The 23,295-nt window shown below is 39.9% G+C and overlaps 3 protein-coding genes across 5 annotated transcripts in view; all 3 read left to right on the top strand.

Annotated features, from left to right (window-relative positions):
• The window catches only part of tagapb (T cell activation RhoGTPase activating protein b), a 19,298-nt gene extending 11,496 nt beyond the window's left edge, over positions 1-7,802 (top strand). Inside the window, exons 4-14 of the mRNA XM_007545803.2 lie at positions 478-651; positions 2,777-2,818; positions 3,124-3,211; positions 3,314-3,367; positions 3,688-3,757; positions 4,014-4,165; positions 4,275-4,436; positions 4,704-4,813; positions 5,163-5,349; positions 5,553-5,634; positions 5,984-7,802. Of these exons, the coding sequence (XP_007545865.1) occupies positions 478-651; positions 2,777-2,818; positions 3,124-3,211; positions 3,314-3,367; positions 3,688-3,757; positions 4,014-4,165; positions 4,275-4,436; positions 4,704-4,813; positions 5,163-5,349; positions 5,553-5,634; positions 5,984-7,134 (2,272 nt within the window). The 3' untranslated portion in view covers positions 7,135-7,802. The remainder of the gene's footprint in view (positions 1-477; positions 652-2,776; positions 2,819-3,123; positions 3,212-3,313; positions 3,368-3,687; positions 3,758-4,013; positions 4,166-4,274; positions 4,437-4,703; positions 4,814-5,162; positions 5,350-5,552; positions 5,635-5,983) is intronic.
• A 6,889-nt stretch (positions 7,803-14,691) lies between these two features.
• Positions 14,692-18,337, top strand: rsph3 (radial spoke head 3). 2 transcript variants are annotated; one of them, XM_007545792.2, is made up of 8 exons: positions 14,692-14,922; positions 16,000-16,081; positions 16,219-16,360; positions 16,439-16,584; positions 16,698-16,901; positions 17,257-17,419; positions 17,563-17,649; positions 18,183-18,337. In XM_007545792.2, the coding sequence occupies exons 1-8, from the start codon at positions 14,858-14,860 to the stop codon at positions 18,260-18,262; spliced, it is 969 nt and encodes a 322-aa protein (XP_007545854.1). In that variant the 5' UTR covers positions 14,692-14,857; the 3' UTR covers positions 18,263-18,337. The 2 variants fall into 2 exon arrangements, with proteins under 2 accessions (XP_007545854.1, XP_016524176.1); XM_016668690.1 differs by having other exon boundaries at positions 16,216-16,360.
• A 2,421-nt stretch (positions 18,338-20,758) lies between these two features.
• The window catches only part of ezrb (ezrin b), a 32,868-nt gene continuing 30,331 nt past the window's right edge, over positions 20,759-23,295 (top strand). The window contains exons 1-2 of one of the 2 annotated variants that reach the window (XM_007545778.2): positions 20,759-20,860; positions 22,918-23,049. In XM_007545778.2, coding sequence (XP_007545840.1) covers positions 23,038-23,049 — 12 coding nt within the window. In that variant the 5' untranslated portion in view covers positions 20,759-20,860; positions 22,918-23,037. Of the gene's footprint in view, positions 20,861-22,824; positions 23,050-23,295 lie in introns of those variants that run through there. The other variant, XM_007545770.2, reaches the window with a different exon arrangement.

Below are 23,295 nucleotides of genomic sequence, written 5' to 3'. Positions count from 1 at the left end.
TGAACTATAGTTCAAGATATTCTAGTAAAATTTAACCAAAATAAGCGTGCGAGTCTAGAGCCAAAGGGAGAAATGGCTCACGGTCATACGGATGCTGTTTTGTTGGGTGTTTCACTCAAATATCAGCCTGTTGGTTTTAGAGCACACGTAGTGAACTGCACATATAGGGAAATTCATTGAAATGTCAAGAACAAATGTAATCTAAAACATCATTTCTCTGTTTCAACAGTGAACAATAAACAGTGGATGGTTTGGAAAGTAAACCTCTTTGAAACACTCGTCAACAACAAAACTCTTCAAAACAAAACTATTTTCTGATCATTTTGTTTACAAAGTCTAAAAGAAAAGTCAATAAATAAGATAGAAATTTATGGAACTGAGACTTGTACCACATGGACACCAAACACAGACATAAATAGAAATCAGAAAAATGATTTAGCTCTCTTATTGCTTCTCTTTTCGGTTCTGCTGGAACAGGTCAACAGCCAGCTACCGCCTAAAGCAAAGAGTGAACCTGGAGGACGTTTGGCTTTGTGACTTTGAGGAGGAAGAGAAAGAAGAGGAGGACGACAGTGGGACAGCGGGGGACGTTGATCCCAGGCTGACTCTTGTCCTGGCTTGGGCTCTCACTTTTTGTATCGTGTGTTTTCGGTGAGAGGTCAAACACACAGCACTTGACTCACACACAAACAGCTGCATGTAAGCAGGTTGATTCACAAGTGTCTCAAGCAGGATCATGCATTTGTGTAGCAATGAGTATCTTCATGTGATCATTGCTTCATCCATGCAGTTTTCAACACTTTTTAAGCAAGCAGGAATAATGAACCCATGGTTATTCTTTCTTTTAAAGTGAAAGGACATTTGGTTTTTAAAACTTTTCCCTGAAAAGTGTGACAGGTGTATCTGTTGTGGTGCGTTCACACCAAACGCGTTTTGTGCGTTACATTCAAAGTCTCTTTGAAGGCGCATCGAGGGCGCGTAAGGTGCATAAGACGTGTAAGACACGCAGGATGCGTCAGATGCGTCAAAATTGCTCTGGTTGTTGTCTCACTTTGCCGGCCAGTTTGTCAGACGCTCAAAACGCTCCCAGGGCTCCAAATCGCGCCACACTGGAGAAGCGAAACATCGACGTGCCTCCACATAGACTTTGAATGTAGACCAGAGACGCCTGATGCGTGAAATGCGTTTGGTGTGAATGCACCATTAGGGTATGTCTATTCTACGCCAGCTTTGAACATCTAGACTGACATTTTACCCATTAGTCTTAGCAGAATAACTCAAGATGCGACGCATTCTCAATTGGATTTTATTCTGGGCTTTGACTTTAATAGCTCTATCTGTATGTTTAAAAATCTATTATTTAAAAATCTATTATGTATATCTCAAATTTAGCCAGGTTTTATACTTTCGTTTGGGTCTGTACTGGTTCCAAAAAATAGCCTAAGCACTTAAGAAAATCACTGAGATGTTTCTGGCACAAAAAGTTTATTTCCTTGGTGTCTGGAAAATGAGCCCTGTGAAAACCTCCCGAATATAACTTCACAAATCAGCAGGGACTGCCCGTCACCTAGCAACCGCACTGAATTCCAGACCGTCACCTAGCAACCCAGGTGGAGCTCCTGCACATTTAGTTAGCTACACTTACCGCTGTATGCGCTGTGCAATGTCTGCTGAAAATTACAAGCATTTTGTTGTTGACTTACCATACAGAAACCACTTTGTACTTTCTTATTGGTTGTGCAGGTGTGTATGTGACAAAATATAAAAATGTAAAATGGGAATGAAAACCTTTTGAAATTCTGTGTAAAAGATGTTTTTCCTCAAAATGTCTTGCAAATCTTTAACTGAGAATATGTGCACATATTCAGTAGTAGAATGGTCATATGATGTGTGGCCTTTCAGAAAACGAGGAAGTACCAAAAAGAAAGTTGGTCTGGAGCATCACAAGACAAAAACTCTACAACAAAAATAGGAAGTTTGGACATCGCCGCAAAGCACGTCTCCGTCTGAGGGAATTAACGGCAGAGGCTGGCAAGAAATGCAGGCCTTTACTGTAAGGATGAAGTGCAGGAAAAACCTTACTCATCCTTTGTAGTCAAGACTTTGTGATTGGCTAAAAAGGAATGAAAGTGTATTTTTCCCTGCTGTGAATTTCTGATCACTAAAGCTGCACCAGATGACAAATTGCTCATTTGTGGTGCTTAGTGACTCCCACGTTTCTCGCAAAGTCATCATAATCGAACACTGGGACTGTGTTTTTCACCCATTTTTGTATTCCAAGAAACTGATTAATACCCAAGTGGGTTTTGAGTTGTTGTGTTTAAAGATGAGAACACTTCTCTTTTTGTCTGACTGGACTTGAGTTGTGATTCACCTTGTGAAGGTTTCACATTTGCTTTGATTTGGAGGCTTAGATAAACAGCGTGTCGCCATTTTAACAGACAAAACACGAGTGCCGGCCGGTATATCTGATGTTTCAATCCCGAAACCTCACAGGTGAGCACGTGGGTACGCGTATTTGGGTCGCCATCCTGTTTCCACTGGTGGACAAAGCCACCGCAGCGCTGCACGTCTATGAGGAAGTGGAAGGTGTCTGAATGGGGCATGCCGTGACGCTGCTTCCTCTCCCCATGACTGAGATACACTTTCCACCAGAGTTGTTAAAAGACGCAGTGGATGCGCGGCTCGTCTCATTCCTCCCACTGTCAGTCGAGAAGCGTGTTGGAGTCGCTCTGTGGATTTAGTAACTCATACCATGCTGTTTTCTCGCCCACAGCTCGCCTGAGGTGAAAGAACGCTGGTCAGATACTCTTCACAGGTGAGGTCAATATTTAATCCTTTTTACCAAATTTACATATTTTACACATTTTCTGACTACTGGTGCAGCTAAATGTTAAGATCAAGTGGACTGTTGAGATGAAGCTAAAAATTAATTCATCAAATTCCTGAATGAAGGTTTTGGTTATTATAAACATAGAAACTCATAAGGATTCACTGTTTAAACTCTTAACACCAAGCTTTAATTTTCTATTTTAAAGAATATATATATATATATATTTAGAGCAGATCTTGATGGAAACGTGCAGCATTTTGAACAATTTTTTGTATTTATCGCCATTGCAGAAAAATTAGAGACGCAATAACGAGGACTGGTTGTGCTTCTTCCTCACCCCCGGACGTCCTCATGAAGGTGTTGAGTGGCAGCATCGCTGTAAGTCTGCACTGCCACGTTAAACTGGAACTCCACTGAATAAAAATTCAAGCTTACAGTTAAACAATTACACTTCTCATAACATCTTTCTTTTGGTTACAGACTAAAACTCTAACAGGAGGTGGCATGGAGCAAATAATTGTGCTTACACCGGAGGTAGGTCAAAAGATAAACTTATTGTGATCAAAAATGTGTTTTTTTGTGTATGTATATATATATATATGCAAGTGTAGATATGTGCAGGATGTACAGTACAACTTGATATTGTTGCAAAAATCTGATAAGGAGATGGGAGGTGACTGCTTATGCCTCTGGTGACATAACCTTTGATCATTCATTTCATTTTGGACATGTTGCTAAGTGCTATGTGGTTAAAATTGAAAAAGAGCCCCTGATTCTTCTGCTTTTGCTCTTGCGTGCTCATGTTCCTCTTCCATGTTCATCACCACATCTCTTTTCCTTTATTATGTTTCCAGGGTGATGCGAAGAGCTGCGCTTTGTCAAAGCAGTTGAACAATCAAGAGGAGCGACTGACACAATCCTCTGGTGAGTTTGAACAATTTTTGCACACGTCTTCCTCTGTGTGTCTCTCTCTCGCGCGTGCGGTGGCTATGGTGCAGGTCTCTGCCACCGTGCAGAGGGGGAGGGCCCATTAGGTTTGAAAAATTAACCGCAGAGTCGAAAAAAAGGAAAATCTAGCGCCTGCTTAGGTTGAGCAAAACAAACTTTTGTTTGCACTGCGTTTGTCTCAGTCATGTGATGTGTTATCAGATTATGCTAACGGTGCATTTGTCGTCTTCAGAAACCAAATGGAACCTGGTGAGGAACAAGATGAAGCTCAGGAGGACTTCCAGCAAGGCATGCCACGCAAATAAAGGAACCAAGAATCAGCTGTTTGGGCAGCCACTTAGCAACATCTGCCCAGATGACTACTCGCTTCCCAAACCCATCACAGTAAGTTTATTTTGAAATGTTGGAAATACAAAAATCTTTTATCCCATGTTTCTGAACAGCAAACACCTACTTTGCTGCATGTTTACTCACTGCATCTTGCTCCCATCAGGACCTACTGGTGCTGCTGAGGAAGATGGGCCCGTCTACGGAGGGAGTGTTTCGGAAGCCGTGCAACACCCGGCTGATGAAGGACCTCAGGGAGCAGCTGGATAACGGCACAGACGTGGACCTGGAGAGTCAGCAGGTCCATCTGCTGGTCGGACTGCTCAAAGTGAGTAACACAGAACACACTGGCATTCTTAAGATTAAATCGCCTTTTTTTTTTTTTCTTTTACAACTAGAAATATCATTGGTTTGCAAAAAAACCCCACATTGCTACAACAATTTACCACACCAGCTGCTATCTGTTTTCCATCATAGCTGCCTTAAACACTAAAGAAACCATCTGTACTATGAAGGATCTTAAACCATCTTAGAATTATTATTTTTTTTTTTTTACTGTTCCTGCAGCTCATCCCTATTTATTTTATTTTTGCAGTGTTTCCTGAAAGAACTTCCCCACAGCCTGCTCAGGTCTGACCTTTACAACAGGTGGACAGCAGCTCTGGACCATGAAGACACCGAGCAGCGAACTCTGGAAATCAGAAGGTGAGTAAAGCTACACCCACTCCCAACTGGTCTGCCCAGAGACATTTTTATCACCTACATCCTCTTTTCAATGGAAGATGTGGTATTTATATGTGGAAGGACATCTTTTGTGTTTTTTTTTTATTTTTATTTTTATCAATGCTTATGTGGTTAACAGCGGACAAAGGGTTTTCTGAGCGGAGTTTTTTTCTGCAGAATATCCCACTGTCCGCCATCTGTAGGCCGTACAGAAGCCACTTCTTCTTTCTGTGTCTGATCAGTTTAAAAAAGGGAACAAACTCTGAGCAACTTGAAGACCGCCAAACTTATCTCCTTCCTGTTCTTTTTCTCTTCCTTCCTCCGCTGCCAGGGTATTCGATGATCTTCCAGGGCCCAACAAACTCCTCCTGCAGTACCTGGTCTGCCTCTTCCACTGCATCCTGGAGAGCTCGGACACCAACAAGATGGACGCCTCCAATCTGGCGGTGTGCATCGGCCCCACACTGCTGCAGCTGGATGGCACGCCGCTGGACGTGCAGAGGGAAAAGATGCAGAAGGTAGAAACTCTTGAGATGAATTTGCTCTCTCACTTTTTCTGCTTTGAAGCTTTGTGGTTAGCTGTGCAGAAAACCTCATGAGTTTTCACAAGCCAGATCACACTTGCAAGGGACTCTTTCCTCTAGATTATTGTGTAGAAACGAAATTATGTTCTGTCTGGATTGTTTTACAGTCTTTTTCCTCTCTTTTTTTTCCTGCACAGGCCACAGAACTAACTCAGTTCCTGATTGAGAACTGTGGGATTCTTGGAGAAAATATTCCATGCTTGCTGGATACAGATGAAGGTAATTAAAGACTAACTCATAAATTAGGGTCCAAAGCATGGGCTTTGAAATTCTTTTGTTTGGCAATGGTTTGCCAACAAAATATAAAATCATTGATGATTCAAAACATTGGGAAATTCTCTGTTTTTCTTTTAACAGTGAAGTCATTTTCATGTTTTGGATCTTTAATGATATACATATGATATACAAATAAACAAACTTTTGCATGAATTTTGTGGGCCACCAGTTGTTCAAATTTGTCAGTTTTGGTCCCAGGGTCATGAAGTTTGGACACATTTTCTCTAGAGACTAAAGCAACACATACACTGTATCTATTTGTGTTAACTGTTGTCTCTTTCCCACCACGTAGACTCCCTTTCCTCGGTCCACCACGACTCTGCGTACGACAGCACTGACCCGGATGGCGATGGAGAGGCGGGAGAGAAGAGAAGCTCCACAGATGGAGGCCGTGGCTCGTCTTCTTCGTATTCATCCCTCAGTCCCAGCATAACCACCCCGTCCTGGCAGTCTGACGCCGCCTTCGACAACAAGGCTCCCTTCAACCGCCGCTGCTCCGAGCCCATCCTCCTCCTCCCGGAGAGTCTGGAGAACCTGTGCAGCCACGCCAGGAGCCACGACGACTGCTCCATGCAGCGGGACAACTTTGACGGCCAGCCGCTGAAAAAGCAGATCTCAGACGACTCCTTCTTGCTGAAAAGCCGCGGTGGAGCCAGCTCGGTTTTGTCTTTCCCCAAACTGAGCTGCAGCTCCAACATGGATCCGCTGCCCTACATGGGCAAGGACTGCTCCTGTTCTTCCCTGGAGAGCACCGCCTCGAACCAGTCGGAGAGCTCCGTCTTCACCAGTTCCCCCATGGGCTCGCCAAGGAGTTCCAAGAAGGACAACAGTCAGGCTTTGGTGACGACGAACGGCAAGCTGGACGTTCCCAAGCTGATTTCAGAGGAGAAGAGGCGATCGCAGTCCATGAGGGTGGCCTCCAAGGTCCTGATGAGAACCAGGAGCTTGGGTGCCTTCAGCAGAAGCAGCCTAAAGAAGGACGCTCCGAAGGAAAACCCCTTCCCAGAGACTCTTCAGGAGGATTCGCAGAGTGAAGCAGATCCCTCCGCCGACGTTGTGCTCAAGCCACGCCCTCTGTCCGCCATCGAAGTGTTCAAGCAGGTGGACAGCAGGCTGCCCTCCAGGCCTCCATCGTATGAGCAGGCAGTGCAGAACATAGCGCCCCCACCGCATTACGGCTCCATGACCGTACAGGACGCCATAACGCAGATCAGGAGGTCCCGCCCTTCCTCTATGAACTATGACCTTCCAGTCAGAGAGTACTCATACAACCAGGACTGCTTCTCTCAAACGGCACAGGACACAATTGTGGAGCGGCGGCAGCCGTTTCGCCAGAGGGCGATGTCCGAGTCGGTCTCCAAGGGCCAGCATGAGATGGTGTCCCGGAGATGCAGCCAGCCAGTGTTTGAGGAATTTTCGTATGCAAAGGAGTCTTACGTTTGAAAATACTAAAAACGTTCCTCTAAAGTAGAAATAATTTAGTTGAAATTGAGTGAAGCGAAAGCAAAGAGTTTGTTTCCTTCTGTCGCAGATTTGGTCACAGTTTTTGTATAGTTGCACTTCCAATGATGCCAGCATGTTTGGCACTATCTCTGTGCATTGTAAATATGCTTGCAGCACAGTTTTTGTACAGAAAAGTTTATTTTTCACCTTTTTGTTTGAATGAATGTCAGTGATGTGCCTCCTGTGAAGATGGACATCCCCAGTAGTACTATTAAAGTACAAACATTACATTATATGTAGTTACCATGATAGATATTTAGTCTATCGCCTTGTGAAGCTATGAACACAGTTTGCTGTGGATGAAATATGCTATGAGTTTCTATGTTTGGTGTGTTTTATGTGCAACACATGAGATCAAGCACGGTCCATTTTTCTTTCTTGTTTTGCTTTTTGTGAATGCACTTCACTTTTCACAGTCTTCCTCTTCCACTACACTAAAGCACTTTTAACGACGACTAGTTATGCTTTTCCTATTTGTATGCTAAATTGTAAATAGGTTTACACACCAGCAGATACAAATGTCTGATATTTGTAAAGCCCAAATAATATAAATGGTTCTAGATGACTCTGTGAGAAAATAAAATAAAAATAAAGTATAAAAAAATAAAGTAAGTCTTGGCTGTCTTTTTAAGAGCTCTTTTTGATTTAAATAAACGGAGGCCTCATTTGTCGCATCCTAAGCTCATTAGCAGCAGAATTAATGAAAAAAACAAGCGGCACAAATAACTTGCTGGGCTCCACTTCCTTTTACTTGATGTGTTGCATAATAACAGCAGCCAGCCTTATTGAGAGAACAGCATGTTCTGGCACACGCTGCCTGCTAAAACTGATAGAAACCAGACAGCGTCACATGGACGGATTTGGTTTTTCTGCGAACTGCTGTTCCTCTTCTCTGTGACGGGGCGATGGGCTGATGCCACCGCGTCTTCCTTCCTTTCTAAAACATATTTAACACAGCTTCCTTCCTTAAGAAGTTGATTTAATTCATTGCATTGTTGCATCTGATTGAGAAAGAGGAGGCCTTTGCAAACTGTTTAAGCTGGATGTTAATATAGCAAACTTGTACATAAAATATTCGATAACAATTGAAAGAGGAAGGTCTTTCAACACATTACGCATCATAAAAGTCAAACATTGCAAAGTAAATTCGCACCATCTTCATCTTAGACCTTCCTTTAACATGTCTGAATTTGAGAAAACCAATGTAAACAGAAACAGAAACTGGATCTTGCTTTAAGAAATGATAAATGCTCCTGGAAAAAAGCACCATGAGTTGCAGCATTGACAACAGAAGTCATTACAAGTTTAAAACAATCCTCAGGTTTGGTCATAATATGAATCATACGTCTCTATTTAAACATGCACGCTTAAGTTACTAAAAAGCAAACATGAAAAAACTTAAGTCAACATGTTTGTGCATCTGCGATGAATCTTGCGCAAGATCTTCGCCACAAATAACTTGTGGTTAGATAATGGATTGTTTTCAAACTCTAAACACCGACAATAATGGGTCACATGATGCTAGAGATTCAGACAAAACGAACTCATGAAAGATTTCACATGAGAAAGCATCTATTGAGATTGGAGAAACTACTTCAGAAACTACTACTTGTGGAGGACCCATCGTCTTCAAGGAGGAAATGTGGCCGGAAGAAAATCCTGAATGACTGTGCTTTGTGATTCCTTAAATAACAGGGAAAAAAGGCTTCAATTTAAGCATAAAGATTGGACTCTGGAGCAATGGAAGAAGGTCATACGGTCTGATGAGTGCAGATTTACCCAGAGTTCCGGAGTGATGAGGGCACCAGGGTAAGAAGAGAGGTGGGTGAAGTGATTACCCATCATGCCTAGTGAGGGCTGATCTGGGGTTGCTGCAGTTGGTCAGGTCTCGGTTCAGTATGTGTTCCAGAACGAGGTCAGCTCACTATCAACATACAATGACCCTGATGACACAGGCACATCCCAAGATGACGATGCCAGAATTAATCAGGCTCAAATTATAAACGAGTTGTTCAGGGAGCATGAGACATAGTTTTCACACGTGGGTCGGTCACCACAGAGTCCAGACCTGAGCTCCATTGAGAATCTTTGGAGGATGCCGGAGAAGGCTTTGTGCAGCAGTCAGACTCTACTGTCGTCAATGCAAGAGAAATAAATCTTGTGACATTGCAGAAGATTTTCGAAACAACGCCACAGTGTATGTGTGCTGTAATCAAACTTAAATATTAGAGTGTGTGACCTTTTTTGGTGGGGGGGGGGGGTTGACTGTTATTTTGTGAATGTGACAGATTCGGTTTGTCCTCAGAAGCTGGGATTTCTGGCTTCCAAGTTGAGGAAGCCAGTATTTTTCCAAGTACTTCATGTGTGAGTAAATATCTTTACAGATTAAATAAAGACTGTGCTGTTTATAAATAGCTATCTGAACTTTTAAATATTAACATGGAGAGAAATATATTCTTATCAGCTTGTATTGCTAATAGTAGTTATCCTGGCAACTTAGCATGACATTGCAGTAAAACACATCTTGGACACGCTTTGCACAGCACCAAGGCTTTTCATAATGCCAGTTACATGACTTTAGATCTGATCCATCTAAGCTCTTATGGTGTCCTAACACCTTTGGGATCTTGGTTTGAGGTTATGATCACTAACCGCTTGTCTGAAAGGCTGTCAGATATCAAAGTTTTTTATTACACCCATCCTTCCCTTTTCTGTTCCCGCTAAGGAGGCTCAGTGGGGCGAGAGGCGGGTTGGACAAGTTGCCAGTCCAACAGGACAACACGGTTCAATGAACCATGCAAAACACAGTGAAAAAAAGAGAACGGAGCTCCATATTAAAAAAATTAATTATAATGAACACAAATTTACTTTAAGTTTGTTTACACTGACGACTAAATAAACTTAATAAATTAACCTGGATAAAGTTAATTTGATTACTTGTTGTGACCAATTAACACTTTTTTTTAAAAGTTGGAAATGCAGTCATTTTTTTTTTCAGTGCACTCATACCTAAGGACATGTTTGAGTGTTCACTTAACCCCCAACCGTAGTGTTTTTGGGCTGTGGGAGGAAGTCAGAGTACCCAGAACGGAACCCACACATGCACAATGAGAACATGCGAGCTTCACAAAGAAAGACCCTAAATGCCTAAACACACATTGGGGTGATAATTTATTAAGCCAGGCGATTGGCTGATTTAAAAGCAATTGAACAGATGTGCCTATGTGTGTATTTTTAAGTTGCTGTTTTATCATATTTTGGGACATTTTTGATTATTTCTTTTTGTCTTTTGTTTATGAAAAACAGCTGAATCGACCTGACAATCGAACATCGACCCGTAGTTTTGTTCTGCGTTTTAATATTTTATCCTTTGCTCCTCTCAATGTGAGCCAGTGAGCACGTGTTTATTAACAGGCTACCTTTGATGTGGGAGCCATAATGACCGTGTCCAGCAGCTCTTGACAGCGAGCTTTGTCACGGCTCAGCTTACTGTGACCGCTTGTCGATAATGAAGGCAGGAGAAGTACACACTGTGTCATGAGTGCTCGGGGTGATGAGCTGCTCAATAATCAGCGGTGTGAACATGTCCTGCAGTAAATATTGTAGCGACAATGCTCATGTGAAGTGTGGGTTCAGCAAAATAAATGGGGACACGGTGTTGACGAAGGTAATTGGGGCACAAGGACTTTGGCAGATTTCTTATGCCAAAGAATAGAAATGTTGTTAAGTCAATAGATCATATCATAAAAAAAGCAGCACATTATCTACAATTTTTACCCTTGGAAGTAATTGTATTTTCTCCATGCAGCACCTCCCTTGCTTGGATTGAACGATCATTTCTGCTTGTTTTATCAAAGATATTTGCAAAGTGGCTTGTTTGCAAAGACGTTGTATTCTTGCTCCTTCTTGGTGACATCAGCTAAGGTGAAGATTCAAAGAAAGTGTAAAGATCTGTAAGTTTCACATGGAGAAAAATAAAAACCCACAAGTAGAAGATTCAAGCAAGAAAAACAAAGTTACCATAATTTCCAGACAATTGAGTGCACTAAGTTTGAAAAGAAAAAAAAAACAAAACATGAAGGCCCAACTTGTCAATAAGTTGTTTAAGTTGCACCATGAGATATTTACACTGATATAACTTTTAATAAAATACGTACATTAAATATTTTTCCCAAACATTGCCTAGAACATAGCTGCTCCAAAATAGGAAAAAAACATAAATAAATGCGGTGGCCTACCATGAAAAGTCATTGATTGCTTTCTTCATCTTCCTCCTGTGCAGTAAAACCACTAACGTGTTCTTCTGTGACAGATTTCGTTCAAACCCATCGGTAAAACCTTTGCATTAGCCGCATCACAGCGTTCAAAGCTTGTAAAGAACAGTAATGGAAATCACTGTAGCTTTTTATTAATTTAAGGACTTAATACCTGACTGCTGATGTCTTCATTTCTGAACTGTGAGAAGCACACACGTCTGAACTTGTTAAATTTCAAAAATATTTTCACTTTGGGTGTTCAATCACCTGATTTCTCTCACCTGAATCTACTGTCATCCTACCCTCATCCCTCAGTATTTAGGCTCAACACTTTAATTTGTTCTTTCACAGATTCCTTCAGTAACATGACCAGTAACTCCACCCTGTTACTCCACCCTGCTACTCCACCCCGTCCTGTTTCTCGTCTGTTTTCCGTTACACTTGTTCCGATTTCATTATTAAAATTACACATAATGAAACATAGCTTACAGTTAAACTTGGCACAAATGTAACAGTATTTCATAAATACTGTTTATGAAACATCATGGTGTTACACATAGTGGTGGATGTGGATGCAAGTCTATCTCCAAATGGCTAAAGAAAAAAAAATGAATAAAGTTTTTGGAGTGATCTAGTCTAGAGATCTGAAATTCCTCCACAGTGATGCAAAAGACTCATTGCTAGTCATCACAAATGTATTTTAAAAGCACTGCAGGTGTTTCATTTCCAGCTAACAGAGTAATAACTGATTAAGTAGCAAAGTTTAAACAGCGGAGCCTCTCTGTTTTCCTGCTTCTACAAAAGCTGTTGATGCACCTTTTACACAGTTTCAACAACCATTTTTTCCCCCCCACAGATTCTCTGTTTTGCACCCATGCGTAACACTTCACTTCTTCACTGTCCAAGATAAGACCCATTGTTCTAAAATGTTGAGGCCACAGTGATAACTCTCTTACTGACATCAGCCTGGAAACTTCCTGTCTGTGATCGGAGAGTTTAAACGTTTAAGTTGTGTGAGGAGAACTTCAGACTCAAAGCGTCCCCAAAAACAATGGGTGAGCGTGGGGAAGCTTGCCCTGCTGGTTACATAATGTTGTAGCTCTGGTTAATGAGAACAGGCTAATACAGCAAAGCCTGGCCGTTTGCTCATTTTAATAAAGCCTAATGATTTGGGACCACTGAGGCATGAACAACAATCCAACAAGCACACAAATCCCTCGAATGAGTGGATGCTCGTTATACAAAGAAGCATATGTTGCTGCAGCTATATTTAACTCTACATTGTGAATAAATGATGTTGTGGGGGCTACGTTACATAATAGCAGTATTAGAAAAATTATTTTTGACAGTTCTGTAGAGAAAAATCAAGACGTAGATTAAACAATCGATAGGTCCAGCTCTGACGTCACTCTCAACAAAGCCGTGACCTTTTCTCCTCCTGCAAACAGTTTAGGGTTGGTTGCTGTCCTACTTTTCTCTGACACTTTCAGACTTTTCTGTACGTACGGCTGAGAATGCTGCCTGTGGTTCGGCGCCGCGTTCAGCTGTGTTTCAGGTTTTACTAAACACCTCATGCTGCCCACAGCTTGTTGTTGGCAGGGAGCAAAACAAATCTGTTTTCAAGTGTGCAGTCACGCTTTGCCTGTGCACCACACATGCACACTGAGCAGTCAATGTTGCACGTACTGCCTGTTCCCAAAGCCCTCTGTACGTAGATATTCGGTTTTATCACAATGTAACCATTAAGATAATGTGAGCCAGACTGAATCAGAGCTTTTGAAGTAACACTTTTAATGTTTATAGTTTAGGGAAAGTGTAGGTGTGCAACAATAGGAGGATGACTTTTCACCTTTTGGCTTTTTACGCAGGATGTGGTGTTTGCTTCAAAAGGTTATACTCAGAACTTTTTTTTTTTTTTTTTCCTGAACTACCTGTGTCTATTAGCATTGAGTCAGGGGGAAGAGAGCTATCAGGCACTTTTTAATGAGGAGACTATTTATTTTAGCAACTGTTCTGAGCTTCTTGTTCTTGTCCAAGTTTAAATTTATTCAATCAATCAATCAAATTTTATTTGTATAGCACATTTCAACAGCAAGGCATTTGAAGGTGCTTTACATAATTAAAGAAGAAATAAAACAGTATGTGACATTAATAAATAGATGAAAAGTAAAGATAAAAACATTAAAAACAAACAAAAAAAAGATAAAAACATATTTTTATTACGGAATTTAAGCGCCTGTCATCCGCCGACCGTTTAACACGGGTATCATCCAGGCCCCGTCGCCTGACAGGATGGAATTTAAAGATTTTTAGTCAAAACGCTATTTGACAAGGATTCTCACACCTCATAGTTTTAGTTAAAACGCCATTTAAAAGAAATTGAAGGCATTTCAAGATGCTTTACATAATTAAAGAAGAAATAAAAACAGTATGTGACATTAATAAATAGATGAAAAGTAAAGATAAACACATTAAAAACATCGAAGACATCAAAACCCACACTCTAACCCTAATTTAGCCATAAGCAACTCTAAACAGGTGGGTTTTAAGTTGAGGTTTAAAGGCACCCAGTGTTTCAGCTGTTTTACAGTTTTCTGAAATTCTTAAAAAACAAGCAAATGAGTGTCAGGGACGTCTGGGTGTTGACCTGAACCACAAGAAGTTGAGATCATTTATTGTTTGCAACAAGGCAAAAATAGTCTGCAAATAGCAATATAACCTGCTATGAAATTCCAAGTACTGATGATAGAAAGAAAAATGTAACGCAAAGAAACATGTTAATTTGACTTTGCTTCAAATTAACATGTTTATGTTAACACGTATGACAACACGGCCAGCCGTATGTGTTAATAAATAATTTGTTTCTGTGTTTTATATTAGGCACGATTCTTTTACTTATACTTTTTCTGTGGACGCTCTACCAGATTTGTCTTTTCTGAACTTTTGATAATTGGGTACAAGCTGAAAAGATCTATTTTATTTTCCAATCCTATTTCTGTCATTTGAAAACTATTACTTCCTTAAAAGTTTGATGTTTCATTTTTAGTTGGGCGTTTTTAAAACATGAGGCAATTAAATTAACTTCATCTGCACATAAATAGTGTTCCTAGTTATCAGCAAAAAGGTACGCTAAAAAAAATAATAAATAAAAATAGGGTGGGCCAGTTAAGCGTTATAATTAGAGTCAACACGTAAAAATGTTGGTCTTGAATGGAAGTGACGTAACGTCCGCTTTGTTTTCTTCCTGGATACGGTTGCTACAACCGTTGCGCACTTGTTAGCTTCCAAACAGACGACTTTACTCACCAAGTGTCAGCGCCAATTTGAACCGAATCTCGGTAAATAAAGTTTGGAGCGGTTTCCGATCCATTGCTTTCCATCTTTACTGCCCCACAGAACCAAACGGGATGTTCACCTACTCAAGTCACCCCAAACCTGTGGAGATCCGCAGATACAGAGATCTGCCCGACCCGTACGTTTCTTTTTAAACTGTTTAGCTAAAATGATAAAGCTGCAAGTTTGTTTGTTACTGTTATTACATTGTAGTTGTAAGAGCTTACAGGTCCAGATTAGCGGTGTAATTTTGCATAGTGGTTCCCAAGCGTGGGGGCGGGTCCTCACTGTGGGCTATAGTATAAAATACAGGGTCTTGAAATTATTTTTAGGATTTAAAATACATTAAAAAAAAAAAAAAAAAAAAATCTGACTGCTGCATGCATGTGTCTGTAATTTAAAGATGAGTCAAAATAGATTAAGAAAAATAAAGTTAAGTCTATTTATGTTATCAAGTTATTGTCTATGTCTGCCATTGTTTAATGTTTTTATGTTTTAAGTAAAGGATTTTTAAGTAAAAAAGTCCTTCACTTTCACTGTAGGACAACAACTAAAACGTATGAAACCCACTGATTTTACAGTTGTCAGACAAGTCAGTACAAGTATCAGTCAAATTTGGGTTTATTTTTTCTTTTTAATTACTTGACATTTAAATAGGAGATTACCTCTTTAACCTGCATATTTTAACTGTAATTTCACGGTCTGATAATGAAATTCCCATTTCTAAATGAAAATGCTTTAATTTAAAGCCTTTCTTTTGTTTTGCGAGCTATTCAAAAGTAGACTTGCTGTGTACTTTAAATCATACTCCTGCTACGTAAGCCAGGTAAACTGATGACCAGACATTCTTTGTCTGGGTTTTATGCTAGAGAGTAATATTCAGGGCCCCCTGTTTAATGAAACTTCTTGATTATATAGGTCAGATCTTAATCAAACCTGGGTGTGACTTAAAAAAAAAAATCTCAGCTTTTGTGAACTCACCAAAGAAAAACAACATCTAAATTCTCCAAAGAGCAAAGGTACGAAAAACATGAAATTGGTATTCACTGCACTTTGGTAATATTTTTCACAGTCAACGAACAAGATGTCTGAATAAGCATTCCAAGCGCTCCTTCTGTATTTAAATATAACCATTACAGGGATCAGTTTTTCTCTCTGAACGACCAGGATGATAACTGCTGAAGATTTTATTGCACCTCTTTTGTCGCCAAAATAGGAACCAGCTGCAGTATGGAAACATTATGTATGATCGTCGTGTCGTCAGAGGAAATCTCCACGACCAGCAGGTCACTTCAAAAGTATGGATGAAACATCTGTGTTATCCTCTTTTTCTACATTTTTGTTATTATTATTATTATTTTTAACTTAATCTCCTTTTGGGATAAATAAAGTAGTCTTGAATTTTGTGTGGTCTTGTATCCCCCAATTTCAACAGAATAATAATTCAGACCCTGGTATGCAGCAAAGACAGCAGGCGTACAGAAGGAGAGCTATTGCTCGAAAACAGTCCAAAGAACAGTTAAAAACCAAGACTCCTGAAGCTATACAGGGCAGACAACATGTTGTTGTACAAACAGGTGAAACACTTTGTCTAAAATTGTTTTCCCATGTGCAATTGAAACCTGCAAACAAACTACCGTCTCTGTTATTTCCAGACTCTTTCCTCGAGGAGCTGAGCAATATCATTCAAGTTAGTGAGATTGATTGTCAGACCGATGAGTTCCTGGATAAACCATCAACGCCGCTCTTTGTTCCTGCCAAATCCGGGGTAGATGTTGAAACGCAGATAGAGGAGGGGGATGTGAGTATTTTAAGCAGAAATCCACTAAAGATAACGTCTACATATTGAGAGACAGACAGTGACTACAGGGTGAAGCAAACTATGCATCATATAGATATATGTATCCTCTGCAGCTGTTTGACTTTGACCTGGAGGTGCAGCCTGTGTTGGAGGTTCTGGTTGGAAAGACGATTGAACAGTCCCTGCTGGAAGTGATGGAGGAGGAGGAGCTGGCCTGCCTGCGGGCCCAGCAGAGGGTCTTCCAAGAGCTCCGAAACAACGAGCTGGCAGAGGTGCAGCGTCTGGAGGAGCAGGAGAGACGCTACCGAGAGGAGAAAGTACGAGGACAAGCAACTACGATTATTAAGCATTCAACACTCTTATCTTCATTTAATGCTGTATTTATTCTCTTAAAGTAGCATGGGCAATAGTTTGTACTTCTTATGCAAGCACTAGCTGTAATTTCATAAGAGCTATGTTTATGTTTTATGGTGTGAGCTGTGGTTTTGGTTTGATGGGCTTGCTGTTGTCAAGGACACTCATCAAATCTAATCTGATTGACGCTTTTCTTAGAAATCTCTTTTATACATACATGTGTGTGTGTATTTTTTTGCCTGAATTGGTACTATCATACCTAGAAGAAATATATATATATATATATATAAAAAAAACACATTTTCCTTTTGATTCCAGGAGCGCAGAGTTGCCCAGCAGAAGGAAGTGCTAAAGAAGGAGCAGGAAACTGCAGAGAAGATCGCCGCCCGGGTGTTCAGCCAGCAGTACTTGGCTGGACTCCTCCCTGCAGTCTTCTCCTCTCTCAGAAGGCACGGCTACTTCTATGACCCTGTGGAGAAAGGTGAGCCTCTTCAGCTTTCATTGTTCTACCACAAGAGGGCGTTGGTGCTCTACTCTGAGTGCCTGTGTGGAGGCTTTCCCATTGCCTGTTTTTTTTTTTTTTTTTTTTAATACATATATATATTTCTGGTGTTCTTTTTGCAGATATTTCAGTGAATTTCCTCCCATGGCTCATTGCTGAGGTCAACAAACAATTAGACAAGAGATATACAGCAAGAGAAGTGCTGGACAGTAAGATACTCCGATTCTTTTTGTTGTTTTCAACCTTTTAATTTATCACAGCTTCATCAGTTGCTTCATATGGGTTATTCTTAAAAAGAAGCATGGCAAATTATTTACACTTTGAAATGTTCAGTCCACTCTATTATTTAGCATCCGTTGTCATGTATTGTGATGAAGTCTTCAGAGCTTTTCAGGAACATCTTGGGCAAGATTTGAAAACTTCCATGTGTTCTTATGTTTTTATTTTATTTTATTTTATTTTAAAATCAAGTAGCTTGCCCTGCTCTAGCGTTCAGGGGATTACGAATACTTTTGCAAAGAAATGCAGCCACAGTTACTTGAACAGCGTACAAATGGAAATAATTTTACTAGTCCCATCTATGTGCCACCAAAATATTTAAAAGCTTGCATAAAGTTATAACGCTATCATCTGGTGCCATCTACTGGTAGTTACTAAACATTGCACAAGTCCTGGAAGAGTAGCAAGAGCGTCACTGAGCAAAATGCGTTTTAAAGATGTTCATCTTGTGTGTCTGTTTCAGACATCATCTATGAAGTCACTCTGAAAAGACTGGAGGATTTTAAGCATCTCAAGTTCGGTCAGGACTGCTCTGACTCATGAAAAGATCAGCTGATCAGCAAATGTTCCACCAGAAATAAAAGTCTTAAAAAAAAAAAGTGTTTTTATCTTTCACGATTCAGTTTGTTGTCATTTGAAAAAACAAATGTGCTTTACACTGTTTTGTGATCTGAAGGATACCCTCTGGCTTGTATTTAACAAACCACTTTAGCTTTCATATTAAGAAATATATTTTGTTGATCCAGGATCTTGACAAAATGACTTATGTGTATATTAATAAACCTATAAAGCTTTACATAAATTTATCCAACTATCCAATCAGAAGGCTGAGTCTGCTTTCTGTTAATGGTCACTTTTATAAAAAAATATTTTAGCAAGAGATGCCATGTCAAAGTCCTTTTCTCAATATGTGAAAGTGATGAATGTTTCTGTCAGGTGTTCAATTTCGTTATGTGGTACAGCTCTTACATCATCATTTGATAACATTGTTTAAAATGTAAACAATCATTTCAGATAAAAATACTCTCTGGGTGAAACTGCCTCCCATTCAATATTTCCACACATTATTTATTCATGTATTGGTTTACGGAGTCATGGATGACATCACTTTAGGATAAGTGTGTTTGGCTAAAATAAGATAAAATGGTCTGTTAAGAATACTGTCAGAGTGGGGACAGTGTGTTAAAAGGGCGTGAAAGGTCAAATCTGTGTGTTTACGTCAAGCCCTGTTAGAAACAGAAATCTATGAAAATCATTTAAGATTTTTTTTTTTAAACTGTACTCGTAAATAAACTATACACATCGCTAGAAATGTGAAGTTTTGAGCTCTGCCTTAATGGCCCAAGGAACCATAAACAGCTGATCTCACTGATGTCCAGACCCGCCTCTCCTCTCAGCCAAAGCAAAGCAAACAAAAATGACATATTCTCTCAGGTTTTATGAGCTGAGACACTCAACTGGTGGCAGTCAATGAGCTTCAAACAGTCCAAAGGGATCATTCAAAGTGCCTTTCCTTTGAATTAATCAATTTGCATCAGCGTCTGTTCATTCAGATGTGCCTACAGGCAAATAAAACAATGTTTAGCATTTTTGTCAAACTGTTCACGAAGCTCTTATAATAATAGAATACAAAGAACAAGTCAAGCCTCCACATCCTTTCTTTTTTTAATCATTCGTGACCAATCTGGGAATTTCCTTTAGCCTTTGAATTCCTTTCATATCATTAAGCTTGATGTTGCGCCAAATTACGTTTGGGACCAGTTTTATATTTAGTTCTTCAGATCCTGGAGATAAATGTAACACATTGTCTCTCGATGAGGTATAGCCGCTTTTCACTCGGTGAAAGGAGTGGTGGCGAGCAGGACTACCGCATCCCTTTGTGGTTTCGTGTGATGTAGAGAAGTAGGTGAAACCTCGGATATATACGGCTCTATTTTAATCCCTGCGGCGCCATTGGTCGGCTCACCTTTGACGCCTCCCACCTCTGCTCGCCGCAGCTCCTTGGATGAGTTCCGCCCGCTGGGTGCGGTGGATCACTTCCTGTCTGTGAAAGTTTCTGCTGTGATGTAACCAGCGGCAGGTGACCTCTCATTCACAGTCTCCAATCAGCTGATGGATGCGCTTCAATTGTTTTCCTCCAGTCAGGTCGAATTAACAGTTAGTGCTGCACGCATGACTGATCTCTCTCACTGGATTTACGCAGCTCATTTAATCATTATTTAAACCAGTTGTTTATAGATTCAGCTTTAAACACATTTTATATTGAATGAGGGTCCCGTAATTGTGCACAAATATCTTTATAAATTTAAAAAGTACATTCATTTCAGTAGTTTTACTTTAAAACGTAAATCTCATAATTATCATCAGTGCACCCAGAAGTTTATATTTCAATCATTTTTTATCTGTTAATTTTGATAATGCTTCAAAGATCAGTAATTCAGGTCATTGGAATATTAACAGAAACATAAATGTTATGTTATGGCCCACAGAATCCGGGGTGACTTGATAATTGTTGCTAAAACAACTGGCTGTTCACACAACTATATTAATTGAAAATTGGGTGGAAGGAAAAAATGCACGAGCAACCATAATATTTTTGATTAAAATATAAAAAATATTTTCAAAACTGAAATGTCAGCCCATAAAAATGCAATTAAATATTTAGTTATAGCACCTTCGGTGAGTTATTGCATGTGCTATGGCATTTGCTGTAACAGTAGCCTTCAGGTTTGTTTACTTTTTGGGGTCTTTCCATGTGACAAAACTCCATCGATTGGCTTTTCATTAGCTGTAAGATACAATCATGAAATGTTATAAGAAGTAAACGCTTTAAATATATCAGTTTGTGTGTAATACAGCTGTACATGAGTTTCACTTATTTATTAAATTACAGGAATAAATCAGTATTTCTTTGACATTCCAGTTTGTTGAGATGTACCTGAAGACAGCATTAAAAGCTTTATGCCCAGGTGAAAATGTGAACCTGTGGAGTCCCACATCCTGCAGCGGCTCTCCACTCTGTGTGGGATGGAGGAGCGCCATATTGCGTCTGTCTGCACTCACTGAGTTTGGAGGAAAATCTGTGGCTGCCCGCTCTGGACAAACACAAACTCATCTCCCAAAACCCAACACCAAGCTCCGGTAAGACTTCCACCTCAGCAGCTATTGGTTTGAGTTAACGGTGCATCTTTAAACCCCCGCAAATACTTGTTTTTTCCGCTCTTTTTTTTTATCCTGCCGCGGACTTCCCTGCTGCGCCGCACAAAGGAGGAAAATCTCCCAACAGGTGTCTGTGGGATTAGAATGTGACAGCGTTGCTTCCACTCAAAGCCAAATTTCAATATTAGCACCCAAATTGAAGATGCTGAAATCTTTGCAGTTTTTGTGCTCAATTTTATTAGTAAAAGTATGTGCTAAAAAAAAACAACAACAGAAGAATGAAACAGTTCTGAGCTTAGTTTCCCTCTCGCTGTATGTGGGTGTGCACATTACCAAACAAAAACTCAGAAACATTTCCAGGTCCATAAATCTTCACTTTGTTACATTTGAACACTCTGTAAACAGGTAGCACCGCTTGTGTTTTCACTGTAAGACGCAGTTTTGCGTGTTTGCGATCGACTTTGTGAGGCGACACAAACAAATAGTTGGATAAGAAAATAAATTGAGGTGTGCGCCTGTTGGCGAAATCTGCAGGCGTCATCGCTGAATGTTAAAATAGAGAAGGGTGGAGAAAATAAACATTTATTATAGAAAGTGGGTGAGGCACATTGCATAGAAAATTTAACGTCCATGTGCCTTTGTGTTAATTTGGTCAAGCTAACGCAAAGATGCACGACTTCCGGTTTGTAATTTTAAAATAAAATCCGGAAAATCTTTTTGTTGAAAAATGATCCCAGTATATTTGTGATGCAAATTTTTAACAGAATATAATAAATGAAATAAAATAAATTTCAAAGGATCAGGTTTAGTTTTAGAAGACCCCAATTTTTCAAATTTTGCTATTGAAATGTATAGTTTAATGTCTCTTTACACATTGAAATAAAAGCATACAGTACAAAAAAGCAATTGGATTTATGTTATGGGTCATTATCTTGCTTACATATAATGTCCTGACTATCTAAATGCATACCAGAAGGTATGCATTGAGCTGTTGAATGCTGTGGTCGCCATTTTGGTTCAGGGTGCCTCTCATTATGGATCCGGCAAAACAGGCCCAGATCGTCACATTTCCTCCTCCGTGTTTGACAGTTTATGCCAAACATATGGAATCACCTTTTCTCCTACTTGACAGCGTCCAAAGATCTTGAACCAAAGATTTTACATTTTGACTCATCAGTCCACAATGTCTTCTTACAGTCTAAAGTATTCCAGTTGTGGACTTGTCTTTACAAGTCTTCACAAGTCCACAATTTAAAATCGAGTTGAAATTGAGTTTTGCTTACATCGGCCAGCTGTTGTCCTGTGAGCTGCATATCAAGCAAGCTGTTAACTCTCAGAAACTTGCCATCTGGACTCAGGTGTGACTTTGGATCAGCCAGATCTCTTCCCGTCAGAGTTTGCCCCAGTTTCTGAGAGCCTTGTGATGGTGAAGTTGAATGACACCTTGACTTTCTTTATAATTTCTCTGTAAGGAATGACCTAAATTTCTCTCTTTCATTGTCAATTACCTTTTTCTTGACACTTTCTGCTGTACAAGACTGTTCAATATGCTCATGAGCACCAATAAAAAGGAGTGTGTTCCAACACTGCTTTTATTGGTGGCACCAGATTTCAATGTTTGGTAAACCTCTATTGCAGCAAGAAAGCTTTAAACTCTTAATCCAGTTTGTGTTTCTTGAAAAATGCCATTTTCTATAATTCTGGTAACCTTAACCATTTAAAGCTATTTATTGGACTTGAACGTCTTGAATTGGAATAAAAAAACTGGAAGAAATTGGGTGTTCTAAAACTTTTGACCAAAAGTGTATCTGTATATTTTATATATATATATATATATCTTTGTATGGAAAGCAAAAAGCATATCTTGGTTGTCCGACTTTTATTTTGAAGTATTCCGGCGCGTAGCGCGTGCTACGTTTGCGGACTTTGATGATTCATCTTCATGATGACTGTCGCCCGCAGGAGTGTCGATCTGAGCAGCTGAGTTTAAGTAACGCACAAGTGGTTGAAACTCGTTTCTCTTCTTTTGTCTCTCTCAGGAGGACGCTCTGAGATCCGGAGCCGCACGGAGGACACGTCTTTATTTTATTTATTATTTATTTCTGGTTCTCATATTTAGCAGTTCTTTTCTTAGCAGCTCGGGGAAAAAGGACGGCAAAATGCCCAGAGCGGTAGGTGACCCTTTGCTTCATTGATATTTTGACTCGGAGCCTGTTGAATCACTTCTGTTGTTGGAAACCTGTGGTAGCGCTTACACTAATAAATACTTTAATTTTACTAAAATATTCCACTAAAAATATTTAAATAACACAAGTCATTACAGACATAGTAATGTAAAATGTCAAAAATCTTACTTCACTAAATAGATGGCGCACAACAGTATAAAATGGATTTGAAACAAAAAAGATATATATATA

The sequence above is a fragment of the Poecilia formosa genome, unplaced genomic scaffold (assembly GCF_000485575.1).
Source record: "Poecilia formosa unplaced genomic scaffold, Poecilia_formosa-5.1.2 Scaffold1, whole genome shotgun sequence".
Taxonomy (NCBI): domain Eukaryota; kingdom Metazoa; phylum Chordata; class Actinopteri; order Cyprinodontiformes; family Poeciliidae; genus Poecilia; species Poecilia formosa.
Note: the sequence above shows the minus strand (reverse complement) of the source record. Positions and strands in the feature narration are given on the sequence as shown.

Coding starts and splice junctions, on each gene's coding strand:
- rsph3 (XM_016668690.1), top strand. CDS start 14,858: ATGTTCACCTACTCAAGTCACCCCAAACCTGTGGAGATCCGCAGATAC. Junction 16,082..16,215: donor ACCAGCAGGTCACTTCAAAA/GTATGGATGAAA, acceptor CCCCAATTTCAA/CAGAATAATAATTCAGACCC. Junction 17,650..18,182: donor AGCAAGAGAAGTGCTGGACA/GTAAGATACTCC, acceptor TGTCTGTTTCAG/ACATCATCTATGAAGTCACT.